This window comes from Paramisgurnus dabryanus, chromosome 22, assembly GCF_030506205.2.
Source record: "Paramisgurnus dabryanus chromosome 22, PD_genome_1.1, whole genome shotgun sequence".
In the NCBI taxonomy this organism is placed as follows: domain Eukaryota; kingdom Metazoa; phylum Chordata; class Actinopteri; order Cypriniformes; family Cobitidae; genus Paramisgurnus; species Paramisgurnus dabryanus.
This window is the reverse complement of record NC_133358.1, coordinates 15898155-15920700: the sequence shown is the minus strand read 5'-3', so window position 1 is coordinate 15920700 and position 22546 is coordinate 15898155. Positions and strand designations below refer to the sequence as shown.

Genomic DNA, 22546 nt, shown 5'->3' with positions numbered 1-22546 from the left:
AAAGTAATACATATTTTTGTGTTTGTTAAACTGAAATTTAATTCTGAGTCAACAACCCAAACACGCAAAATTGAAAATTAAATTCAGAGACAATTATCCATTTGTAAAAGTACTCATGAATATTGAAAGTTTGAAAAACGATATTTAATTGTATTTGTTTTTATTTTGATCCATAAGGTTATTTGACTTTTTTTCTTGCACCTATTAACAGTTTCTTTAAAAATGTAAAGAGTGCAAAGTATAAAACTAGCTGTATAGTGAAATAGACTTGCAGCCTTGCACTTACGAAAATTAGGACTTCAGACAACGCCTGCTCCGGAATATAAACCGGAATTGCTTTATTTTCTGATTTTTGTTTTATATGTGTTTTACGTTGTGTCCTGTAAAGTTGTTTTGCGACAGTGTAACTGTGAAAAGTGCTTTACAAATAAACCTTAATTGACTTGAATAAAACTGTTTATCTGAGCAAAAATAAACAAACAAACACTAAAAATGTCTTTTGTGCAATGTCTGATCTAAATGAATGATCATCACTATTAAGATATATTTCATAAATGAGAACAAAACAAAATGAGTCATTTAATAAAAGATACTTACCTCTGTACAGTATGTTCAGTTGTTAGTGCATAAGTGTCTAAAAGTTTCCTCATTTCTGCAACTTCTTCATCTAAAAATGACACAGACTGTCATAAACCACAGCTCACCAAACTCACAGAGGAAGATACAGGCCCAAAAATGTCTCACACTTTTTAAAAGAAACAGAAATTAATTTAAGAGTACACAACATAAATAATCATTAGAAAAATATAAGGGTGTATGAGTAATACTGTATACTTTTATCCAAGGCTTTGAACCAGTTAACGGAACGAAAACAAAAACCACCAACTTTTGATGTTTTGCAAGGAACAAAAACGAAACCAAAAACTTTAAAAAAAGATATGTTCCGGAACAGAATCATTTACAGTTTTTACAGACGCTAGGACACATTTCTCAATACTTAGGTCACTTTTGCAAAACTCTTCACACACAGGGGCGGGGCCAGGGGGGGCGGGGGGGCACGGGCCACCCCCACAATTTGATTGGCCACCCCAAGTGCCCCCCCTCCCACTCCATCAGTCTCGTCAGTATTAATTATGTACTAGTGGTTTTGCTTTTCTTAAAATAAAACTTTATATTTTAGAGGGCTTTGATTTATTTATATTTAATTATGTTTTTATTAGCTTAAAATATTAAAATATAATTTTTTGTGGAGGCTCCGCCTATGAAAAATTGTCTAGACCCGCCCCTGCAAGTCCGGATTGGGGAGGAACCACTCTACCGTGACATGTTGTTATCGGTGTCAATTAGTAGGCACACACTTATAGTAACGAACGTGGTGGCACCAAGAAGAAGCAAGGAAAACACAGAGGACGGAGAAAGGAGTTTTATGCAGAAAAAGGACAACAAAGTCATAGGTAAGTCAGCTGAATTTTGATTTGTTTCCGTAAATGTGGAAAGTTACGATTAGTAAGTTAGAGCTAGCTCCTCTCTGTTACTGTCGAGAATGCTCATTACTAAAGTTGAAGACAACCTAACGGTCGGTACGTTAAAAGAATATATAAAGTCACGTTTGCCTTTGCGTTTGTAATAAATAGTGGTGTGACAGATCGCAGTTTATCCATACGGATCACAACCCACGTTTCGACCCGCATGCGATTACCGCGGATTAAAGGTATATAATTAACACGTGTTTTAAAAACTTGCAAATGTCTACCTTCAAGTGATTTTAAGCAATTTAACACTAATAAGGCACTAAGTGAGTAGCTGTATGCAAAGAAAGATTGAATGTGTCCGGTCCCGTTCTAATCAGACGTAATCCTCCATATATCCCTCAAATATTGATGTGTAAACTTTAGGGAGAGTTGCGCTATTGTATCTCATAGTGTATGGAATAGATCAATGAAAAACAACGTAACTTTTTTATGTGGAGTGACTGTTTAAGCTGCGCCGTCTGTGTGTGCGCGCCTGCACGGGTTTATTTAAGACGACAAGTGCCCTCAATAGTCGACACACGGAGAGAGCTTTGCGTTGATTTGGCGCATGCAAAACATTAACATGTCATACGACTATGAATAAACGTTTACAATTTCCTCAGCCTCTAAACTTTCATTGCTATTAACTGTTTTCCTTTTGTTAAGTACATTTTCTGTTGCATGAAGCAGGATTCACTTTCAGGTGCACAGGCTTTGCGAACTCTGGATAAAACACAAAGTTTAAACCAAGCATTGTCCAACATCTGATCCTGATCTAAACCAGTTTGGATTTATCTGGAATTGTCGACTCCAAACTTACTCTGAATTCTGAAAATTAAGAGTTTGTTGTTCAAATAGCTTCATGCAACAGACCACAGCCTCAGTAGCATATTTAAAGAAAACAACATAAACATTATTTTTTTCTATACATTAACTCACTGGGGCTCTGTGCAATATGCCATGTAATACAACCAAATGTAATATCTTTATTAAGATGATATGCGGACAACATTCAACTTTAGGAAATAAATTCGTTTATGACTTGACAAAGTAACTGAGAAAAATGCATTATTATTTCTTTAGGGACAGACAGACAGTCAGAATCAGGCGATAGGACCAATGAAAAGGTCTCAAAAAATTGAGAATTTCTTCATTTTGAAGAAAAAAAGAGAAATAGAAGCAGAAAGGCATGAGGAGAGGGATGAGAGGAAGACGCAGCAGCAGTCCACTGACTTTTCTGCAAACCAAGGTATGTGTATTACATGCAGAGACCAGAGGGAGGTTAAAACAAATGCACATCAGGAGGTTTAAATGTACTGAATGTATCAGGAAATGGCTATTGTGTATTAACCTGGTCATTTATGTAGGATAAGTATTGAAATATGTTTTATTTATATATTTACCTGCACTAAGACATTTTGAATGACTGTGTTTTCTTAGAAAATGTACTTGGTGACACACCTGGAGAGGATGAGGGCCCATCATCTGCACTTCAGTGTTCCGCAAGTAAAGGTATATCTGATGTTATTGATAAATCAAAAATCGTTTTTTTGTAAACCAAGTAAAAAAATATGTCTTTAGCTTAATATGTTTTACTTAGTGCAGCTACTTCAATCAACTACTTCAATACTTAGAATGATGTAAAATGTGTGAAACGAACAGAGTAAGGTGATCTGGGTGATTGCAATCCCTGTTCAGTTAAAAAAAATGCCTATATAGCTCTGATCAGATATTTCTCGATCGGGACATACCTAAAATAGACAATACAAAAAATTATACATATAATATAAGAATATATAATAATAAAACTAATGTCTAACTTTTTGATGCCATGATGTAAAATTCTATTGTGTGATCAGATACTGCACCTGGTTGTGATCAGTCAGATCATGAAGATGTGGAAGAAGAGGAGCCAGCATGTTTAACTCCATATTGCAGCAGCAGTGACACAGAAGAGGCTTCACATTCTTCACACCCCACACCATCCCAACCACAAGGTCTAGTCTTGCTTTAACCTATTTAATCCCATTTTTTTCCTGGAGTTTCTTTCCTTGAGCCTGTTTAACCCTAACCCTAAACAATAAATATTAAATATATATAAAAATAATATTAAAAGTCAATGAAAAGATTATTTTAGGTCACAAAAGAGACTGGTGGTACAACACAGGGAGTCTGTCTGTGGTGTTAATGTATTTACAAACTGACAAACCTCCAGTAATTAGTTTAAAGACTGCTTAAAAAGTTAATGAGTGTTTTATTTAATTAATGAAGTAAACATTGTCTGGTTTACTTTCAAAAAGTACAAACTATGGCACAGATAAAATTATGATGATGTTTGCAAAAAAGCATGAGCTATTTAAAAAGAACTTACCTGTCATTTCTGTGCTTTTATGAGCATCAATATATATATTAACCACCATTTATCACTGGTAGTTTTTAAAGCTAAATCTCTTTTACCCTCCCAGATATATCCCAGTGTCTGGCAGATGGGCCAAGACAGCCGCAAATGAAGGTATTTCCTAGAACTGCACAGGGCGACAGAAAGAGGGCTTTCAAAGGGAGTTGGTATTCGCAGCACCAATGGCTTGAATATTCACAAAGTAGAGATTCTGCATATTGTTTTGCATGCAGACACTTCTCCTTCCCTAATGCTCCTGTAACGCCATTCACATCACAAGGAGGATACTCCAATTGGAAGAAGGCACTGTATAAGGATGGGGGGTTTAGGTTGCATGAGAAATCGGAAGGTCATGTCAATGCAATGTTTGCCTGGAGTGAACATAAGAAGAACATTCTTAGAAATTCGTCGGTGCAAGATGTCTTGGACAAAGCATATAAAAAAAAAGGTGGAGGAAAACCGCACCTACATTAAAACTGTTGCTGAAGTGCTGCTGCTTACAGCCATGCAAAATATTTCACAAAGAGGACACAATGAGACGGATGCATCACAAAACAAAGGGAACTTTTTAGAAATAATGGAACTGATTTCTAAACATAATCCACTGATTGAAAAAAAAATGAAAGCCTCAGGAAATGCAAAATATACAAGCAACTCCATTCAAAATGAAATCTTGGAATGCCTTTCTGATATGGTGCGTGAAGATATAATCAGGGAGGTTAAGGAGAGCGAGTTTTTCTCTATCATTGCAGATGAAACAAAAGACCTTAAAAAAAATGAGCAACTTTCTTTAGTACTTAGATACTATTACAACGGTGCAGTTTATGAAAGCTTTTTAGATTTCCAGAGAGCCAATCAATTACATGCAGAGGGACTCACTCACAAAATAATTCAGTGCCTGGAAAAGTATGGCCTTGAGTACAAATCAAATCTAGTAGGTCAAGGTTATGACGGGGCATCAGTGATGTCAGGGAAATGCAGTGGTGTGGCATCCAGGATCAAAGCAGAGGCTAAACATGCTTTTTACGTTCACTGTAATGCCCATTGCCTCAACCTTGTTATAGTTGATGCAGTGAAAGCAGTCCCTGAGGCTGACTGTTTTTTTTCATTGCTGCAGAAATTGTATGTATATATGTCAGGCTCTTATGTTCACCAGAAATGGCTTTCAGTTCAAAAAGACATGTACCAAGATGCACCCAGAGAGCTGCAAAGACTTAGTGATACTAGGTGGACATGTAGATACCAGGCATGTAAAAACCTTATGGACCGACTACCAGCTGTTCTTCATGTACTTCATGAAATCGATGTAGAGAACAGTGGAGAAAGGTCTGTGGAGGCACGAGGCATACTTAATCAGATAGATCTCACATTTATTGCAACACTTGCAATATTCAAAAAGATTCTCGGAGACACCAAAATGCTCTCTGACATGCTTCAAGCACCATCACTTGATCTGGCTAGGGCCGTGGACCTTATCCAGGCACTACAGGACTCTTTAGAGGGATACAGAGAGGAATCATTTTTTGATGAGCTTTGGCAACACTCTGTGGACATAGCAAAGCAGTGTAATATTGCAGTTGAGGCTGTTGAGAAACGTTTGCAAAGAGGGAGCTTCAGACTCGGTGGATTTCATATAGAGTCCACTATAGGACAACGTAGGTGCAAAGAAGGGGACAAGGATAAGTTTAGGAAGGGTGTATTTTACCCTATTTTGGATCACCTAAATGCAGAGATGAAGAGGCGTTTCAGCAAGAAAAACTGTGATATCATGAGGGGTATACAATCACTGAACCCCAAGAGTAAGAGCTTTTTGTCAGAGGAAATGGTTTTAGGTTTGGCAAGCCTGTATGAATGTGATCTTGATGATCTCAAACATGAGCTGCATCAGGCAAGGAAAGTTGTTCAGAGAAAAGCTCAATGTGGGAACAACATGTCCAGTGTTGTGGAATTTACCACTTTTCTTGAACCTTACAAAGAAGTGTTTCATCAACTTTTCAGGTTATGTCGAATAGCTGTAGCCTTGCCTGTTAGCAGTGCTTCTTGTGAGCGCAGTTTCTCTGCTCTTAAACTTATAAAAAATCATTTGCGTACAACAATAGGTGATGAGAGGTTAAGCAATATTGGAGTGCTGAGCATTGAGGGGAGACGGAGAGCAAAGTCATTAAACATGGATGATTTTGTTAGACGCTTTGCCCTCCGCCACCGTAACAGACGTATCCAGCTCTTATAATTCCTTGCTATTGAGTGATATAAAATTTGTGGTTCCAGTCTTATTGACTGACAAATGTTCTTGGCACTGTTGTCACTTTAAAGTTGGTTCATACAATTTCTAAACAATGTGCTTTTCAATACTGTTTTTTTTTACTTGGTCGTACAGTACTGTTAATCTTTAAAGTGATAGCTCACCCAAAAATGAAAATTCTGTCATTGTTTTCTCACTCTTATGATGTTACAAACCTATATGAATTTCCTTTTTCTCATGAATACGAAGAAATATATTTTGAGGAATGTTTGTAACCAAACCGATCATGAGCCCCATTCACTTACATAGTAGGAAAAAGAATATTATGGAAGTGGATGGGGTTTATAAATTGGTTTGGTTACAAACATTCCTCAAAATATCTTTCTTTGTGTTCTTCAAAACAAAGAAATGTATAGGTTTGTAACAACATGAGAGTGAGTAAATTATGATAGAATTTTCATTTGTGGGTGAACTATCCATAATGTAACATACACATGACAGACTTTTAAAAGCTGCACCAGTTATTCAATTGAATTTGTCAATGTTGTAAATCTGTGTATGAAATGTAATATATTTATAATGTAATATAACTGTTAATAAACACTGCAACAGGTTTTCAAGTTACTTATTTTGTTTACTTACTCAATTTTACCAAGAATAATGTTTTGTTAATAATATACAGTATTATTACCTTCAATGTAGGGCAAGTTACACTAATTCACTGTTTAAATGTATTTAAATGTGCCACCCCTCTCTAAGTCTGTGCCCCAGTCCGGCCCCCCCATGAAAAATTGTCTAGACCCGCCCCTGTTCACACAGTGAGCACAACAGAAGTCTATGAGGGCTAAACTGAGGATCAGTTATCATTGCTTTGGCACAAAATGCATTCAATGACTACATCTCTCAAATTTCATGAATTCTTTTCTCACTCAGACACAACAACTGCCAAAACTCTTTATACATACAAGCCAATTTGCACATGCTTACATACTGGTTTTAAAACTGTTAAACTTATGTTCAAAACAATAACATATACAAAACTAATTAAGACACCAATTTGCTACATTTCTACAGTAATATTTTAATAAAATATATTTTAAATATTTAAAATAAATGCTATAAAAACAATTGGCCAAATGGAGAAGGCAGAGTAGATTAGCATTACTATTGTATCTATCTGTATCAGTGGATGGTGTGTATAGAAATTCTTGTATTTTGGAATTACTCTGTGCAAAAAAATTTAAATAAACAACATAAAATATTGAAGAATTCTGCATCATGTCTGATTCATTCCAGTAACATATATTGCAGTGAATTATAAACACACTGTAAATAAAAACTTTGCTGCCTTAAAATTTTTTGTTAAATCAACTCAGATTTACGAGTCATGTCAACAGAAATTAGTTGTCACAACTTTAAAATATAATATAAATAAAATATAGTTGAGAAAAGTCAACTTAAATGTATATGTTATAACAACTCACCTGTAGTTATAACAACTCATCTCTAGTCAAGATACAGTTTTTTTCAGTCGCTAACAAGCATTTGTCCAATCAGTTGTCACATTTTCAAAACTCTAAACACAATTAGCACAGCATCGGTCTTTTGTGGCCATACCATTAATTCATTTCATGTCGTTTTCACACAATATGCAGTCAGTAAACACATTTCCACAATGCTTACATTTTCTTAACAGACAAGCTATACCTCCCACCAAAATTATGGATTGTTTTTGTAGTATTTACAAATGCTTACACACAACATCCCACAATAGCAAAAACAATATTCCAAACCATAGATACAGTATAAAAACCTTTATGCTGGGTAAATTGGGCCAACCACAGCTGATTCCAGTCTGGGTTATTTTTTCTATTACATTGATACTTATACAGTGAAAGGAGGACTTTGAGGAGTGATGTTTTTGAAAACAGAAACAGACAAACACTGTAATGTCTGGACGAGGAAGCATAAAAGCAAGGGGCACATGGAGAAGAGCAGGCCCATTGAGAGGTGCAGTGAGAGGTTCAGTGAGAGGTGCAGTGAGAGGCTCAGTGAGAGATGCCGTGAGAGATGCAGGACAGTGAGAGGTGCAGGACAGTGAGAGATGCAGTGAGAGGTGCAGAACAGTGAGAGGTGCATGACAGTGAGAGGCTCAGTGAGAGGCTCAGTGAGAGGTGCAGTGAGAGGCGCAGTGAGAGATGCAGTGAGAGATGCAGGACAGTGAGAGGTGCAGAACAGTGAGAGGTGCAGGACAGTGAGAGATGCAGTGAGAGGCTCAGTGAGAGGTGCAGTGAGAGGCGCGGTGAGAGATGCAGTGAGAGATGCAGGACAGTGAGAGGTGCAGAACAGTGAGAGGTGCAGGCCCAGTGAGAGGTGCAGTGAGAGGCTCAGTGAGAGGTGCAGTGAGAGGCGCAGTGAGAGATGCAGTGAGAGATGCAGGACAGTGAGAGGTGCAGAACAGTGAGAGGTGCAGGACAGTGAGAGATGCAGTGAGAGGTGCAGAACAGTGAGAGGTGCAGGACAGTGAGAGGTGCAGGACAGTGAGAGATGCAGTGAGAGGCTCAGTGAGAGGTGCAGTGAGAGGCGCGGTGAGAGATGCAGTGAGAGATGCAGGACAGTGAGAGGTGCAGAACAGTGAGAGGTGCAGGCCCAGTGAGAGGTGCAGTGAGAGGCTCAGTGAGAGGTGCAGTGAGAGGCGCAGTGAGAGATGCAGGACAGTGAGAGGTGCAGAACAGTGAGAGGTGCAGGACAGTGAGAGATGCAGTGAGAGATGCAGGAGCAGTGAGAGGAGCAGGGCCAGGAAGAAGAGCAGGCCCAAGGAGAGGGCAATGTAGAGGTGTAAGAATGCATGGTGGTGGCATTCCAAGGGCTGCAAAAACAGTAGTCATTGATGAAATTCATTGATTTCAGTAAGAGAGTGAAAGAGTGCAGCCCAATTTTAGGAGGTTGCCTCCATTATACGCATCTTTCAACAAACCAACAGGTAAGTATTGAATTTTACATGGATTCTTTCTATTCTCACTTGACATGTCAATAAGGTCATACAGTAATGCATATGTAAAAAAATGTGTCCCTCTAAAGAATGCAACGTCTTCCACCCTCTTGTCAAAAATGACAAGATCAGTACTGTAAAACTTTTTCTGTTCTATCATATTGTGTTTCTACTTTACCTCCTGTAGTCAAGAGTAAGGGGAAAAACTGATTTTTACTGAAATGCTTTTGAATGTGAACATTGCTGTACATGTGGACACACAGTTCCCAACCAAGACATTTAGCGTAAAAACTGTGAATTGCATGTTTTGTATAGAAATACCTGTAAAACTGAAACATAAAAGTCTCTGCAGTTTTTGTAATGTCAACAATAGGCAGTATTTTGAAACCTGGTGTACTTTAATTGACTGCATGTACCTTGTGAAGTAAAAAGAAGTGTTATTCTTTGAAAGAATAATTTCATTTTGAGTCAGATTTCCAGTGTTTTGGTAGTATCTGAAGTATGGGTAAGCGCTTGTTAGTGATTGAAAAAAACTAATGGTAACCGGTTACAGTTTTTTTCAATCGCTAACAAGCGCTTACCCATACTTCAGATAATTTTTCTAAACACTTAACACAGACTTCCACCTACAAAACACAATTGGCCAAATGCATAATTTTCTTCTCAAAAACATATTTTGTTATATAAATACTAACTCTTCATTTCAAAATAGAACAAATCTTTCTCTGCACACAATAACTTTACCAAAACACTGGAAATCTGACTCAAAATGAAATTATTCTTTCAAAGAATAACACTTCTTTTTACTTCACAAGGTACATGCAATCAATTAAAGTACACCAGGTTTCAAAATACTGGCTATTGTTGACATTACAAAAACTGCATAGACTTTTATGTTTCAGTTTTACAGGTATTTGCATGCAAAACATGTTTTACGTTTACGTTTTTACGCTAAATGTCTTGGTTGGGAACTGTGTGTCCACATGTACAGCAATGTTCACATTCAAAAGCATTTCAGTAAAAAGCAGTTTTTCCCCTTACTCTTGACTACAGGAGGGAAAGTAGAAACACGATATGATAGAACAGAAAAAGTTTTACAGTATTGATCTTGATCATTTTTGAGGAGCTTTCCTTTTCCCCCAGAGGGTGGAAGACGTTGCATTCTTTAGAGGGACAAAATATTTTACATATGCATTACTGTATGACCTTATTGACATGTCAAGTGAGAATAGAAACAATCCATGTAAAATGCAATACTTACCTGTTGGTTTGTTGAAAGATGCGTATAATGGAGGCAACCTCCTAAAATTGGGCTGCACTCTTTCACTCTCTTACTGAAATCAGTGAATTTCATCACTGACTACTGTTCTTGCAGCCCTTGGAATGCCACCACCACGCATTCTTACACCTCTACATTGCCCTCTCCTTGGGCCTGCTCTTCTCCCTGGCCCTGCACCTCTCACTGTTCTGCTCCTCTCACTGCATCTCTCACTGCTCTGCACCTCTCACTGCATCTCTCACTGCACCTCTCACTGGGCCTGCTCTCCTCCATGTGCCCCTTGCTTTTATGCTTCCTCGTCCAGACATTACAGTGTTTGTCTGTTTCTGTTTTCAAAAACATCACTCCTCAAAGTCCTCCTTTTACTGTATACTGTAAGTATCAATGTAAAAGAAAAAATAACCAGGAATCAGCTGTGGTTGGCCCAATTTACCCAACATAAAGGTTTTTATACTGTATCTAAGGTTTGGAATATTGTTTTTGCTATTGTGGGATGTTGTGTGTAAGCATTTGTAAATACTACAAAAACAATCCATAATTTTGGTGGGAGGTATAGCTTGTCTGTTAAGAAAATGTAAGCATTGTGGAAATGTGTTTACTGACTGCATATTGTGTGAAAACGACATGAAATGAATTAATGGTATGGCCACAAAAGACCGATGCTGTGCTAATTGTGTTTAGAGTTTTGAAAATGTGACAACTGATTGGACAAATGCTTGTTAGCGACTGAAAAAAACTGTAATACGTTTTTTTTTTTTTTTTTTGACACGATTTCTTTGCAACATGACTCGGTGAAGTTCACCGGTCGTCGTTGACTCATTGGAGAAATGAGAAGCTTGCCACCAGCAAGTAGATATTGTAGGCTACCAAGTATCTCAAGATGTTTGTTTTTTTAATACTAATTATTGGTGTAAGAGATCGCAGTTGATCTGTGATCCGTACAGATCACGACCCACTAAAGTTTATAATTTGCACGTGTTTCAAAGGCATGCAAATGTTAACACTTAAGTGATTTTAAACAATTTAACCGCAAAAGGCGCTAAAGTGAGCAATTTTCTTTAAGCACAGATGTACTTGCGGTTTAATGTGCCCGGTCCAACTTCAATCAAACGTGATTATCCCTATGCCCTTCAAAGATCAGAACTCTTGATGTATAAACTTGAGAGAGAGTTGCGCTACTGTGTCTCATACTGAAATCCATTCAAATACATTTGGTGAATAAAGCACTGAAAAACAACATAATTTTCACTTTATGTGGAGGGGACTTATAATGCTGAAAGAAATGTAGGCATGTCAGAATTACAGTTATAATTACATCTCCCACAACAAAATGAAAGCATTAATTTTATTTCTCTGAAATTCTTCATATAATCAAATGATTTATATGGGGAAGTGTTCAGTTTATCACATAGTCTTTACCAAGGCTATATTTGCAAGATGATAACCAAATGCTCGCAAAAAAAAATTTCTCATGGCAGAACACCCAAAAGCAGTGGTTTCACACTTTTAAGAGAACAGTACATTTGGGTTAGTCTTCATGTACTGTGTTTTTAAAGTGGATAAATAGTTATGGCTTGTTTTCTCTAAGTCTGTGTCTAATCCTTGTCTTGGTTATCAATTACAACCCCAAATCAGAAAAAGTTGGGACACTGTAGAAATTGTGAGTTAAAAAGGAATAGAATAATTTACAAATCTCATAAACTTATATTTTATTCACAATAGAATATAGATAACATATCAAATGTAGAAAGTGAGACATTTTGAAATGTCATGCCAAATATTGGCTCATTTTGGATTTCATGAGAGCTACACATTCCAAAAAAAGTTGGGACAGGTAGCAATAAGAGGCTGGAAAAGTTAAATGTTTAGGAATAGGAATGTTGTCCCATTCTTATCTAAAACAGGCTTCTAGTTGCTCAACTGTCTTAGGTCTTCTTTTTCACATCTTCCTCTTTATGATGCGCCGAATGTTTTCTGTGGGTGACAGATCTAGACTGCAGGCTGGCCATTACAGTACTCAGATCCTTCTTCTATGCAGTCTTGACATTGTAATTGATGCAGTATGTGGTCTGGCATTGTCATGTTAGAAAATGCAAGGTCTTCCCTGAAAGAGATGACTTCTGAATGAGGGCATATGTTGCTCTAAAACTTAACCTTTCAGCATTGATGATGCCTTTCCAGATGTTTAACCTGCCCATGCCACACGCACTCATGCAACCCCAAACCATCAGAGATGCAGGTTTCTGAAATGAGCTCTAATAACAACTTGGGATATGCTTATCCTCTTTAATCCGGATGAAATGGCGTCCCAGTTTTCCAAGAAGGACTGCAAATTTTGATTAGTCTGACCACAAACAGTTTTCCACTTTGCCAAAGTCCATTTTAAATGAGCCTTGGCCCAGAGAAAACGCCTGCGCTTCTGGATCATGTTTAGATATGGCTTCTTGTTTGACCTATAGAGTTTTAGCTTGCAACGGCGAATGGCACGGTGGATTGTGTTCACCAACAATGTTTTCTGGAAGTATTCCAGAGCCCATGTGGTATGATTTCCATTCCAGTAGCATTCCTGTATGTGATGCAGTGCCGTCTAAGGACCTGAAGATCACGGGCATCAAGTATGGTTTTCCAGCCTTGACCCTTACGCACAGAGATTGTTCCAGATTCTCTGAATCTTTGGATGATATTATGCACTGTAGATGATGATAACTTCAAACTCTTTGCAATTTTTCTCTGAGAAACTCAGAAAACTATTTTTCGCTGCAGCATTGGGGGAATTGGTGATTCTCTGCCCATCTTGACTTCTGACGACACTGCCACTCAGAGAGGCTCTTTTTATACCCAATCATGTTGCCAATTGCCCTAATAAGTTGCAAATTAGTCCTTAACTCTTTCACCGCAAGCGTTTTTTTAAAAAGTTGCCAGCCAGCGCCAGCGTTTTTCATGATTTTCACAAAAGTTTAATGCCTTCCAGAAAATGTTCTTCTTTAAATATAGAAACATACAATATACCAAATGAAAGAACAGACCCTCTGCTTTCAAACCTACCTTCAGTGGTTCTTTTGTAATCAGCTTTTGAATATGGGTAGGTTTCTGCAAAAACACCACATTTTGAGCAAAAAGCTGAGATAATTCCATTTTTGTGACGGACTTTTCATAGAGATCCCATTCAGAGCGATCTTTAAAACAGACACGGACATGCAGCCGCTTGCCATAGGGCAATACTTCCGGGTTTAAAAAGTTGGGGATAATAGCAGTATTGCGGAAAGACGGAAAATCTCGTCATTAGCGGGGAAGCGTTTTCTCTTAATTGACGAGATATCTCGTCAATGGCGGTGAAAGAGTTAATCTGTTCCTTATATGTACATTTAAATTTTCTGACCTCTTATTGCTACCTGTCCCAACTTTTTTGGAATGTGTAGCTCTCATGAAATCCAAAATGAGCCAATATTTGGCATGACATTTCAAAATGTCTCACTTTCTACATTTGATATGTTATTTATATTCTATTGTAAATAAAATATAAGTTTATGAGATTAGTAAATTATTCCATTCCTTTTTTACTCACAATTTCTACAGTGTCCCAACTTTTTCTGATTTGGGATTGTATATACATTTCAAATCTTTAGCAAAGATTATACATTATGTACAGGGGTTAAATTGGGAAGACTCAATTGACAAGAAAAGGTACAACACACAGTACTGTAACATGTCTTATAAATTAGCCATAGAGATTCCCTATGCTGGTCAGCAGCTAAAACAATCATATAGTTAGGTTTGATTTGTGTAATCAAAATACATTATTTTATTCAACTATACAATAGTTATATCCAGTGTTATCCTCAACATAATGTAATTAGATGAGTGAAATTTTCTAGTCTTCTATGAAGTTTTCTCGACGTGGGCACCATTCTTACCTCTCTCTCTGTCTCTCTCTCTCTCTCTCTCTCTCTCTCTCTCTCTCTCTCTCTCTCTCTCTCTCTGTCTCTCTCTCTCTCTCTCGTCAAATGATCCTGCGTGAGAGCGCGTTCTTGAAGTTCTGAGTGTTTTCGCTTGTGCTGCATAACTTGCGCGAAGACGCATTTAAAGGGAAGAGCGCGTGTTTTCGCGGCAATTGCGGCGCCCAATTCGCGTCATTTTCATCGCCCCGTGCGAGGACGAGCCTGGTTGTGTCTTTGCATTGACTTTGTATGTAATCTGCTCGCGCAAAACGTTGAACTTGCGTTGGTGAGTATGCATCATAATGAATGAAAACACATTATTCCCTTCGCGTCAGTGCACACGGACCAGCGCAGCGGGTACACTGGCAAGAGCAGAGCGAGACCTTCAGCCTATGTGCCGGGGCTTAGCCCCGGACGGCCCCGGCCCAATTTAAACCCTGATTATGTATTAAATGAGTGGTTTGATGGTATTTCAAGCATTCTGACTTATTAACACAGTTATAGAGTTGTTTCCTCATGCTTAACGTAGGCAAAGTGTCAAAAAAGCAGTTGGGCCACACTCTGGATTTTGGATTTTGACGTCAAAATCCAACTTTGATTCAAAGTCAAAATCCAACATCAGGTTGAATTTTGACCCAATACCAAATGTTGGGCAGATGTCAAGATTCATCCTTGGGTGATGTTTTGGCTGCTGTTAAGCACTGCTGGGCTCTTTACTAAAGTCTGTTCTCTTTTTCAGCCAAATCCCATAAATCTGTTTTATTTTCTGCAGTTTTTCCTCAAAATGTATTGATGTTGAATGTGCAGGGTATCAGCACACAAGAGTCTGTCAGATCGTTACTGTGTGTGGAAGTACAGCTAAGAAAACATCACCATCAGCTGAAACACAAAACACACATTAATGATTGAAGCTCCTGGATGCAAATTCCTTGCTTGTTTGAGCAGATGTAGTGGAAGCTGTAGCAGAAGGATGAGTAGATTGCAGAGAGACATACAGATAGTTCTGCTTTATTTAATCTTCGTGAGAAGTTTACATGGGTATTCATTACGGCTTGTCTTAGCCCTTTAACCATCCATTTCCCTATGGCAGGGATGTTTGGATGGACCGAAGTGGAGGTAGACGCCGAGGAAGATGGTGGTTGTCTCCCAGGTGGGGGCAAGGGGAGTCCTTGGCATCTTGGCGTGCGTGGAGTGTGTGAGCCGGCATCCCCTATTTAGGGACGGGTGCTTGATGATGTTAGCTAATGGAAAGGGATCATTCCTTGGAATGGCGGGTTGAGGTGGAGACTCCACGGTGACGAATGAATCAACGTCCAAAGGGAAAAGCTTTAACTCAGACATGACCGCAAATGGTTGGGGCCAAATGCTAAGAAACTTGTCGCAGGATAGAGGTGAGAGACGGCTTTATATACCGGCTTTTTCTTGCACTGATTGGTTGATTACCTGAACGTGCATGCCCCTCATGAATTTTGTTCAAATAAAAATTGTTTTACTCCACACTCAGTAGCCAATAATGACAACGTGAAAACAGAACTTAAGAAATGTCGGAAGATTCATAAGAAGAAAAAACTAAAATGTCACATTTACAGAAGATTTCAAAACTTTTCCTCATTTTTACAATATGTATAATGATCACAAAACAGACAATCACAATAAAAATGTATTTAGGTGGGTTTTCACAGACAGGGTCACATATTTGTGGTACAAAAATTTTTTTTATTATAATGAAAATTATGACACCTGAGTTTATTTCTGAGTTCATCACGTCTGAACAAATATTACAGCAGAAATGTATTGCAAAACAAAAAAGTGGGATTAACGTGGGGAGCAAAAATTAAAATCTTATTAAAAGTAGGGTGTTTACAAAAGTTGGAAAAGTAATATTTATGTTGCACGTCTGATATGACTTCACTGACACCTAGTGGTGAGGATGCCACTGTAGAATTAAAATGCACTACTCATGGCCATTATTATTTATTTATTTTTAAAAACAAATGAAGTTACAGGTCCTATGTTAAATGTTTAATAATTTCTGTAATTAACACTTGATATCTTTGACTTTTGGTTTTGTAAAAAACTGCTAATCCATTGTCCTTTCTACTTCTTCAGTTACCAGTTAAACTACACAATAAAGTCTGTAAGATGATAATTGTTCAGTGTAGTTAGATCAGAAGAGTTTCATTTTCAAAAGCAGTTATATATTCATAAAACTCAGAGACAGATGATTCTCAGTCACACGATAAACCTGAATTTATTAAAAAGTAAAATGGGTAGTTGTTAAACAGTATTTATTTCTTTACATTTACATTTTATCAATAAGCAGACACTTATATCCAAAGCAACAAGTATTGCAACTTCTTAAACAGAAGGCTTCTCTCCTTAAAATATACAGGTTAAGTCGAACATCGGAGAGTAAAAATTATTTCATACAAATTAGAAATAAATATATTGCTGAACGGGTGGTCTATTTTCAATAACAGAATACTTTATTCGCTACTAATGCTAAAGCATTTTGGCAGACCCTTTAATTCATCACCGGCAAAAATGTGAAGAAAAAGAATGTCAACATTCAAATTTCCCTACAGGGTACTCTTATTTCAGATTCAGACAAGATTGCAAAAGCTTTTAATGATTACTTTGTATAATCTGTTAAAGAACTGGCAACCTATTTTGCAATTCCTTGCTTCTTATCTGTTCTCTGTCTAACATCTGATCAGTTCCCATTTTCTGAGATCTTACAGAAAGGGGGAAACCGGCCCGAAATTAGGCCGATTATCTTTTGGTGTGTACCCAGCATTAGCGATCTACTCTTTATGGAACAAATACGTAACGCACTTAATGAAGGTCACATAACTGGAGCTGTTTTTATTGACTTTCCTAAAGCCTTCGACACATTGTATTGTCAGATTTTGCTTAACAAACTTTACTCATCTCATTTGTCCTCATCTGTTTTTTCTTTTTTGACAAACAGGTCGCAATCTGTTAAAATTAATTATGTAACATCTCAATCTTTGGTCTGTGATGGTGTTCCTCAAGGCAGTATTCTTGGACCTTTACTTTTTGTTTTATATATTAATGATCTCCCTCAAGTATGTAAATATTCAGAATGCTTACTGTATGCTGATGATACTGTGATTTTTTTCTGACTCAATCATGATGTAATAAATATTTGTAATTAACATTTGACATTCAGTGCTTACATGATTGGTTAACTAAGAATCATCCTGACCCTATTACCTTTGCAAATCAAGATAACTCATTACATCTTACCAGTCAGCCACTACTAGTTTGTAATCTCTGAACTCTGATAGTTGTCAAGATTTAACCAAATTGCTGTTTGTATCAAACTGTCCATGATTTTATAAAACCAAATAGCCATACAAAAACACAATACAACAACAACAACAAAAACAGTAGCTGTGGTATTTCCAAAGATTGTGTAGATTCATAACCACACTTATACTTTATTGTTACATCAGAATAGGAAATTTCTTATTAATCTGGGTAATTGTACAATGTTATTTCATTCATTCAGTTTATCTTGACCTGAGCGTAGAGTTCCTCTTGTTTCTGAACACTGTTGATTTGTGTCTTTCTCTGAATCTCAGCATACTCTGTCTCTGTTTTTTTCTTGTTTATGTGATCAGTGTCTGGTTTGGAGAAGTCAATCTCTCCATAGTGAACCTCATCAGTTTCTTTCTCAGACATTTTACTCTTCATGTTGATCTCAATAGCATTGTTAGAAGAGATATCCAGCATGTCTTCATTTTTATCTGTGGTCTGAGGAGACAATTCACAGGAAAATATATCAATAATAATATTAATATTTATATTGAGAACAGTTTTTTAAAGTCTTAATGCTCTTAGAAAGAATGATTTAAATATTTTTCTCTTTTAAATTAAAGTGCTTTATGTTGAATGGTACTAGACACCCACCTGGTCTTTTCTTCTGGTATTGGTCTGACTCAATGTCTTTGTCCTGATACAGAATACAGTCAACAGTTAATACATTTGTGTGTTTTGATTATTATAAAGCCTAAGGATAACATTTATTATTATATCTTTACCTCATATAATAAAATACTGCAGAAATCACAAGCAAAGCCAAAAGTCCTCCTATACAGCCATAAATCACAGCTTTAAAGGATCCTAAAATAATAAAGTACAACACTTATTCAGAAATAACATCATACAATACAAAGAGTATAACTGTGATCATCTCCAAAACTATAAGAGTAACCATTCTGTGCTCCTGTATAGCTCAGTGGTAGTAGAGCAGTGGTACTCAACTCCAGTCCTCGGGACCCACTGCTCTGCATTTTGTGCATGTCTCCCTTATTTAACACACCTGATTCAGATCATCAGCCCGTTAGGATAGATTCCATGAACTGAACTGAGTGTGTCAGATATGAGAGACATCCAAAATGTGCAGAGCAGTGGGTCCAGAGGACTGGAGTTGAGAACCGTTGCAAAAGGTCATGGCTTTGATCCCAGGAAACAGATACAGATAAAAATGCATACCTTGTAAATCACTGTAAGATGCTTTGGAAAAAGGCCTCTGCCAAATGCATAAATGTAAATGTTACCTTCTTTGTGTTGAATGTTTTCTGATATATATTACCTGTGATTAACAGTTTAATCTCTTGTGATGTCTGGTTGCCAAATGTATTCAGTGCTGTGCAGAAATACCATCCTGTATTATTATGAGTTACAATGAGAGTGTTCAGTATTTTGAATGTTTTCTGATAAATATTACCTGAGATTAACAGTTGAATCTCTTCTGATGATTGGTTGCCATGTTTATTCATTGCTGTGCAGAAATACCATCCTGTATTATTATGAGTTACAATGAAGCTCATCTTCTTTTCCCGTGTTAAAGGTGTCTTCTGTCCACGTTTGTTCCAGGTGTACGTCATGTTATTTGATGGACTTGCTTTGCTTTGGCAGGTGAAAGTTACAATAGTGCCCACAGTGACTGAAGCAGATGGTTTAATAATGATATGAGTCTCTTTTGGAGGAACTTGGGAGAAAAGCACAGATTAAAAGCAATTAATTACTGAGACACTGATATCTGCTATGAAATATTAACATAAACATAATTAACAACAAGATTGTTATATAAGAAATAACATGCAAAACATTTCCAAATGTCTTACAAAGAACTCGCAGCATTACTGTGGTGTTCACAGTTGTGTTATTGGAGATGTTTCTTGGATATGTTGCAGTGCAGGAGATGTTCATCCTGTGATCCATGTATGAAGCATTGAAGGTCATTGAGGAAAACACTGAATGAGTTTTATCAGGTTTCTCCTGTAACTGTGTTATAATGTTGGCAGATTTGGGGATGTTAGTCCAGGATAATGTAGGAGGTTGTTTGGGGCAGGGAGCTTCAGCAGAGCAGATCAGATTCACTGCAGTGCCCTCCATCACAGATTTAGACACATCCGGATTGGATTTAAGCTCAGGAGGTTGTGGTAAATCTGTAGGGTAAATGGTTTTAGACAGTTTATTGTTAAAAATACATTCAGTAATTTTTATTTTGCTCTGCCTAATATGACTTCACAGCACATAGTGTCAATAGGAAGCAGACATTTGCAAATGCCACTGTACAATTAGTCAACAAAGATTCATTTGTGAAAGTGTCTGCGTGGGACTACAGAGATTCTGTTTTACACACATGCATATGAGTATATTTTACATGTTTGAATTCTGTGTTAGTAATGTGTGATCATATCTAACAACAATTAAGCACTTTGTCGTTTTGTTAAATTCATTAACTGATACCCAAGTTAAACTACACAATAAAGTCTGTAAGAAGATGATTGTTTAGTATAGTTGGCATTTACCTATGACTTTGATCCTCACAGTCTTGCTTGAATCACTTGCATCAGTTTGATTGGTGTTAAATGTTACTCTGAACACTTTTGGCTCCATTTCTATTCTGAAGTAATACGGGTCTGAATGATTCATCATGATGTTATAGAAGACAGTGCTGCAGTTTCTCTCAGTGAGGTTTCCAATCATCTCTATGTGTCTGAATCCTTGAATGATGTTTTGACTGCTGTTAAACACTACTGAACTCTTGTCTTCCCCAAAGCGTGATGTCTTTTTCAGCCAAATCCCATAAATCTGTTTTGTTTTCTGCAGTTTTTCCTCAAATGTATTGATATTGAATGTGCAGGGTATCAGCACACAAGAGTCCGTCAGAGCTGTTACTGTGTGTGGAAGTACAGCTGAGTAAACATCACCATCAGCTGAAACATGAAACACACATTAATGACTGTATAAGAGAGATCAATACACATTATTATCATTTATAGCTTTATAGTTTTTTCTTTCCTGTTGCTTATTTACAATCACAACAAATGTAAAGATTGACTGACCTGAGTGAGTTTGTAGTAACACAGAGCTGATGATGATAATGAATGAGATGATCTGCAGTCCAGACATCACTTCATATGCATGAGATATTACAGATATTACTTACATAAATAAAATCAGAAAAAAATAAAATTTCATATGCAGTTATATATTCATGATACTTATAGTTATATATTCATGAATCATGATTTGCATTTATATAAAGTAAAAAATATTTTGACAGTTGTTACCTTAAAGAGCAACAGCATATCTGTTGTTACATGTACATTTGTTCATTTAGCAGACACTTCTATCAAAGCGTCTTACAAATAGGTAAGCATTTTACATTTTGCCTTTGAGAGCAAACAATAAGCAGAGTAGGCTATACAAAGCTATGTTTACAAATAGGAATAGTAATGAAGATGTACCCAGTGATGGTAATAACGGCATTATAAGTAATCGGCGTTACTTACAGCGTTATTTTTTTCAGTAACGAGTAAAAATTACTGTTTCCCCTGTTATAACGCTGTTACCGTTACTGACATTAAAATGCGCACTACTATAATTGATCTCAATGAAGCGATTTTCACCAGAGTAGGCTTTCTCTCTCAGCAGTGATGCTAACTTTATCTGTGGATTTACCAACTTTCTAGAACCCTTTAGCGACTTTATTTAAAAAAAAGCAAATAGGCCAAATCTAGCAATATTTTCTGGCGTGGTTGGAGACTTGGAGATTGATGTGAAAGCACGCGTCATTCTCTCTTCTCAACGAGTAGCGGGTGTTGCTGCTGTTGTTAGCCCCATCCAAGGCACTCTCAGGCAGCCTGGCAGAGGCGGACAGGGTACATAACTTCATTACCTGAGTAAAAGTACAGATACCCCTTGCTAAATTTTACTCAAATACAAGTAAAAGTACTACAGTCAGATGTCTACTTAAGTAAAATTACTAAAGTACTTGTTTTTAAAACTACTTGAGTCAATTTTCTAAATATTGCATTACTGCCACAGTGCACGTTGAAACACATGAGATGATTGACAGCTGTACAGCAAATGATAGAGCTCTGAGGTCAAATCTGACGCAAATCAGGAAGAGGACACACATCTCGCTCCGTTCGCTGTTTGAGCTCTTCAGGTCGCATAATTCACTGGACAATGAATAGAAATCTTATTCTGTATGACTAAATATTTTACTAACATGTTATAATTAATCATTATTTCTCCAAATATGCGCACCATTTTACTAATAGCCCTGGTGGATATTTTATGTATTTGAACACATGTTTTACGAGTGATGATTTCTATTCAAAAGGAAGAAAGTTACAGATTAATAATTTTGCACTCATGGCATAAATTAAGAAATGAATGTCACTGCAAACCAGTTTAATAAAAAAAGTGGTCAAATATCAAAGCTGGAGTCTTAAACCTGTCTTGTGATGCTGAGTTTGTCCAGATCAAGTAAAAGTGTTATGTTTTGATGAGTAATTAATTTTGAACATTAATCCAGGATCACCAGCGATCCCTGCCGCTCAAGGGGCTGAATTTTTGTAGGCGGTGATGAAGTTTTGTTTTGGTAAACACAGCAAAGATTTCTTTATTTGTTAATAAATTTTTTTGAGATAATTTCCAAATTCTATGCCATATTAAACCATCAACACGGCTATTCCAAAAAGTTATAATAGGAGGTCTAGATACAACATCCCTTTGAAAAAGAGCCCAAAGCTGTCGATTATCATGTTTAACAGAGGAAGAAGGAAAGCAAATTCGACCAGTAGCAGTGTCAACCGGATTTAAATATTGCAAAGAAGATTGGGGAGATGTATTCTTAC

General features: G+C 37.1%; 1 protein-coding gene across 1 annotated transcript; it reads right to left on the bottom strand.

Annotated features, from left to right (window-relative positions):
• Positions 1–19399: 19399 nt before the first annotated feature.
• LOC135785273 (myelin-associated glycoprotein-like) lies at positions 19400–22010 on the bottom strand. Its single transcript, XM_065294609.1, has 4 exons — positions 20744–22010; positions 20207–20614; positions 19517–19840; positions 19400–19434 (listed from the first exon to the last, which is right to left on the bottom strand). The coding sequence occupies exons 1-4, from the start codon at positions 20808–20810 to the stop codon at positions 19400–19402; spliced, it is 834 nt and encodes a 277-aa protein (XP_065150681.1). The 5' UTR covers positions 20811–22010.
• Positions 22011–22546: the final 536 nt, after the last annotated feature.